This window comes from Rosa chinensis, chromosome 2 (assembly GCF_002994745.2).
Source record: "Rosa chinensis cultivar Old Blush chromosome 2, RchiOBHm-V2, whole genome shotgun sequence".
In the NCBI taxonomy this organism is placed as follows: domain Eukaryota; kingdom Viridiplantae; phylum Streptophyta; class Magnoliopsida; order Rosales; family Rosaceae; genus Rosa; species Rosa chinensis.
In genome coordinates, this window is record NC_037089.1 from 58,930,579 (window position 1) to 58,935,707 (window position 5,129).

Genomic DNA, 5,129 nt, shown 5'->3' on the forward strand with positions numbered 1-5,129 from the left:
GTTTTTGCTTTCCAAAACCGATGTTCACCTTTTGACCACACATCGGTTTGCTCCATGGTAGGTGATTTGTATGTTCATAATAGATTACGGTTTGGTGATTAGAAATCAAGAAATCGATGTGCAGTAGTTTCGATTACATCGGTTTTGAGTTACAATTTGATCTATTGATAATCATAGGAATCGATTTCATCTAGTTGCTGGAAAAAGAAATACATTTCTCATCACCCAAAAATTGGAGCTTTCCATTAATTTTCTTTCCAAATTCATGATTCAACATAATTCACAAAATAAAACCCAAAACCTACAAAGGCTAGCTTAGAAACATATTAGCAACAAACTACAAAAGTACGTTCTACACCAAACATTGCTTCAAAGCAAAAACTAGCCTTACTCAAAATCATGGAAGCCAAAAGTCTTACACCAAACTCTGTATATAATCAGCCACTTCAATGCACACCTCGAGGTATTCTATCCTTGACAAATACCTCATCCCTCTTTTTTTGTTCCAGGGTTACTTCAGAACTCTCACCATCTGCTAAGCACCTAACAACTATTAATCTTCAGCAGAAAACATATTCATTCCCACAAAGAATAACTAGACAATAAATGTAGAGTTAAGAAGATACTGATCAGATAATTTAACCAATGAATGCTGCCTTGAACAATTAACTTGACTCAGGACCTAAAATTAAAATTAGTTTTGGCTCAACTATCAGAACTCAATTTAAGTTCTCTTTATCTATATCTAGCAGAATAAACCACACAGTATGCCTGTGCAGTAAATACATATAGAGTGCTACTCTTAAGTCAAATAATTTACTTTAGCATTCCTAATTACAACAACAATATTAAATGACAATGATGTTTAAGCCAGTTATGCTCTTACGTCACAACTCAATCCAGATTACTAGATAACTACTACAAGCTAAGAAGAGGGGAAAAAAAAAAGTTCAACACTGAACTAATGCCTTCCGTATATGATTCAATGTGAAGAACTAAAGGGTGTCAAATAAATTATCCATGAATATTAGACATCATATGAATACTCACCCAACTTTTCTTTAACCAAAGGAAGATTGCTCTGTTTACTACTTTTATTGCATATTTCCTTGATAGTAATGGCTATAATCTTGATCAAATTGTATGGACCATCCCCCAAAATAAGGGCAATAGCTATGAAGACCTGTAAACAAACATTACGGATTGAGCCAAACCTCAAATATAATCAAGATTATTGCTATAATGACCACCTTGTTGCCTCCAACAAAAATGAACTATTTCGTATACTACAATATAACAAGATAACTGAACTATTTCGTATTTACACTAGTTCTTCTAAACAAAAATTTAAGAGCATACTACAATGTCCAAAATGTCATGCATACAACACACTAAAACCAAATCTTCCATAAAACTAATCTAAAACACATTAACAAGATAAAACAACTGTGATGATCACATTCCAAAACAAGAAAATAACCCTGATTCTCAATCTCCATGAAGGTTTCTTCCAATGTATGCTCAATTTTCCTAATAGAATAGAAAAGCAAGCTACAACATTTTACACCAAAGACATAAGAGGGCAAAACCTGAATATAACTGCAAGTACAAAAGTGAAAGCTGGAATAAGGTTGACATAGCCGTGCCAAGAGTAGGAGAGCTATAATTAATCCCAGCATACCCAATCAACTGAGCTATACACCTGTAAAAACACATTTCAAATCAAACCCACCAAACACAATCCACCACCAACCCCAAAGCTACAATCTTTGATTGAATGTCCAACATGGGATTTCATCACAAACGAAAATATCAACTGACCCAAGTAGACCAAGCAAGAAGAACCAACAGAGAATAGATAAAGTGATCGGAGGCCGGTCTGTTGATCTGCCAAGAGCACAAAAACAAAGAAAGGAATCAACTTTGTGACACTTGCTGCCATCAATTCTCTATTTAAACTGCTTCAATGTTTCTGGGTTTCTAACAGATATAGCCTCGAATACCATCAACTTTTCTCCAAAAAAGATACATATGTTGAACCAGAAACCATACCTGACATCTTAATCGAGTGCAGAGAAGAGTAGTTGAATATTTTGACCCGAAAATTTCAGTCACAGAAGGCAAATCCACAGCAATGTCTAGAATATGCGTGTCACCATGTACTGTCAGAAATGTAAGCAACTGAGTTGGGATTCACATTTAGACATGGTTCCATCTTCATTACACAAAATAGAAGTGAAGTGAAGTAACAGACTTTATTACTTAGTAGGACAGAAAAATAAAATATTAGAAATTAGAACTGGCGGAAGACGGGTTCGAGGAGCAAGTAAACCCTTGTTGATATGAATGCCTGTTACAAGACCAATAAATAGTCTTAAAAATAAGGGTATCTACTTCAAACCAAACGTAAAAGCATTACACGGTAGTTTTTCCAAACTTTTTAAGAGCAATAATGCAATGAGAGTGAAAGACTACTAGAGCCACTGTAAAAACATAAAGGGTTAATCTTGCCACAGCCCCATCAAATCCCATTGTATAGTTCCTTTATACAAGAAAAAGCTTCTATCCAAGAAACATTATAGTTACCTTCTTTCAAGTGCATGCCATCTGCACCTGTTCGTTTTGCCCGCTCAGAACCTGCTAGGTCAACTAGATGGAGTTTTGCACATAGTATGTCATCACCGATATAATCATTCTTTGCTCCATTCAGACAGTGAGAAATCTTCTTTTGCTCCATGGTTATTGTAAATATAGCATGTGAGCAACTGCATTGTGAGAAGAAAAAGAGAAAGCAATAGAAATAATATGTCAGTTCCTTCCTAATGAAGCTAATTAGAAGCACACAAATGGTCTTTTTTGAGTTAATTAATGTCTCAACATATGAATTATGAAAACAAAAGGTATGTCATTACACAAGCCAAAAGCAACACTTCCTATTAATGATCAATTAGACAAAGTCTATCCACCCCCATCATATATAAAGAAGTAATAAAAATATATAGCATGGATATCTATACATAGACAAATTTATTTACATAACAAATACTGGTTCCACAAATCAAATGAAAAACAAAAACAGAAAGTGCAATAATATAATATGCCCTGAACTTAAAGACATACATATATCACTAATATTTGTTAATTAGTCATCTACTTAAATACTTCAGTCTTAACAGAAAAAAGAACAAGCATTGCACCTTGACTGACTGTTCATGTTTGTGCTCCCTGTAGCACGAGCTAAAGAACCTCGAACCAGATATGATCCCATATCTTCCTTCGTCCTAACCTCTGGCTTAGTCACACCAGCAAGTGTTATCCCTCCACTCACTGTTTCTCTAACTAATTTGAATAGGCACTCTTGCTATAGGCTTTGTAGTAGCTGCCCCTTCATTTTTAGAGAGAGTTGATGAATTTGGATCAAGCAAGTCAAACACTTCCTCCTTGAATATCTGAGTGTCACAAATTCATCATGAGCAATATACACCACATAACTTTACACCAGGCTAAAAAAAGTAATAGACATTTACCTCAATAAACGATACCCTGATCAAGAACTCCGTGTTATCTTTCGTTGTCTCCACTCTTTTGAAAATAGTTTCCATCACTTTCTGTATGATTCCGCCAGTGCTTCCTTCCCCAGAATAGTTAGTGCCCATCGTTCTAATTTTATTCTTTTCTTAGAAATTAGAACTGACAACTCAAAGCCCAAGCTTCATTCACCAGATGTAGATCCATCGGAAAAAAGAATCTGAATGCATACCATTTCAGCTACTAAAATCTCCAAGTACGATCCACAAATAAGAAACTTAGCTACCTATCCCTATAATACAGTTTCTCTACAACCGAATGATTCCAAACAAATCCGAAATCGGAAATTGAAAGATCCAGTTCACGATAAAGCTTAAAAGAAAAGCGAAGGATCACGAAGCTTACCCTTTCTACCGGCGAGCTTACGCTTTTCCCTGCAGAAGATCCTATAAACCTTGTCCTTCAACGAGCTCGGCGAAACGCTTTCGAGGCCGAGCAATTTTGGGGCAATTGGTGCGGCAATTTTGGGGCTGAAGAAGGATTTTCCGTGCTTGGTTGAGATGGATCTGGGGTGGAGGTTTCGAATCGATGAGGCGGAGATGGTTCCCAAGAATCGAGACTCGCCGGTGGTCTCTGTGGGGGTGTTCTTCGCGTTCATTGTTTCTGAGACGAAGAAGGAGAAAGGAGGAGGGGGTTAAGGTTGGGGTCGGAGGCGGAGGCGGATGCGGAGAAAGGCGGAGGAGGCTGGGTCCGGGTCTGAGCTAGAGAATGGAGGAGGAGGTCAAGTTTGGGGTCGGGTTGAGAATGGAGATCGAGTTTGGGAGGAGATCTGTTTTGGGGTGAGCTCAGAATGAAGGAGTCGAGCGAGAGTTGGGGTCGGGCGCAATTTTTTCTAAGTGTGAAAGTTTTCCCCGCTTCTTCATTTCACTTAAAAACTTAGCGCTTTTTGCAAAAATAGGTTCCCGCAAATTTTTGAACAAAATTTTTAACACCGATCATTTTAAGAACCGATGTTAATAATATACATTTAAATCGGTATTTTCGTAAAACGATGTTAGATTGCTTTTTTACATCGTGGGCAAGTCTGACCGATTTAAAACATGCGATGTCTAATAACATGATTCTAGTAGTGAATACTAGTTTGACTAGTAGAGGGTCCAAGAAAAATCATGTTTGGAACAGGATTCTTCTCAGGTTTTTCTAATTGTTTCAATCCATTAGTTTTCTTTGGTTTTACTATGAGCACTTTCTTGTCCTTCAGTATAATTTTCATAGAATCCAGCGTTTTTTGCTGTTAATTGATTTTTCTATTAACACTTGTTAGCTTTTCTTCTTCCGTTTTTGGAAGTTCCTTGATATAATCTATTTTGTTTTCCAATTCTTCTAATTGGTAGATTATAGCAGGTAATTTTTCTAGATGATCATGACATCTAGATAATTCCTTCAGTAGGATCTGATGTTTCTCATCAGAGGATTTCAATAGAGAATTCAACTTCTCTAATATTAAATCAGACATTGTCCCCATTAGGGATTCCCCTTTTGAGCTATTTTACAAGCTCTGATACCAGTGATTTGCGGATCTAACCAATGCTTAAATAATC

General features: G+C 36.6%; 1 protein-coding gene across 6 annotated transcripts; it reads right to left on the bottom strand.

Annotated features, from left to right (window-relative positions):
* Window positions 1-214: 214 nt before the first annotated feature.
* LOC112188636 lies at window positions 215-4,437 on the bottom strand. 6 transcript variants are annotated; one of them, XR_005807458.1, is made up of 10 exons: window positions 3,934-4,436; window positions 3,528-3,710; window positions 3,198-3,449; window positions 2,587-2,765; window positions 2,255-2,350; window positions 2,053-2,162; window positions 1,822-1,887; window positions 1,590-1,702; window positions 1,051-1,183; window positions 215-532 (listed from the first exon to the last, which is right to left on the bottom strand). XR_005807458.1 is itself a non-coding variant. In XM_040515535.1 (6 exons), the coding sequence occupies exons 1-4, from the start codon at window positions 4,184-4,186 to the stop codon at window positions 1,667-1,669; spliced, it is 465 nt and encodes a 154-aa protein (XP_040371469.1). In that variant the 5' UTR covers window positions 4,187-4,437; the 3' UTR covers window positions 215-532; window positions 1,051-1,183; window positions 1,590-1,666. The 6 variants fall into 6 exon arrangements, 2 of the variants coding, with proteins under 2 accessions (XP_040371469.1, XP_040371470.1); XR_005807457.1 differs by lacking the exon at window positions 2,255-2,350; XR_005807459.1 differs by lacking the exon at window positions 2,255-2,350 and having other exon boundaries at window positions 2,053-2,215.
* Window positions 4,438-5,129: the final 692 nt, after the last annotated feature.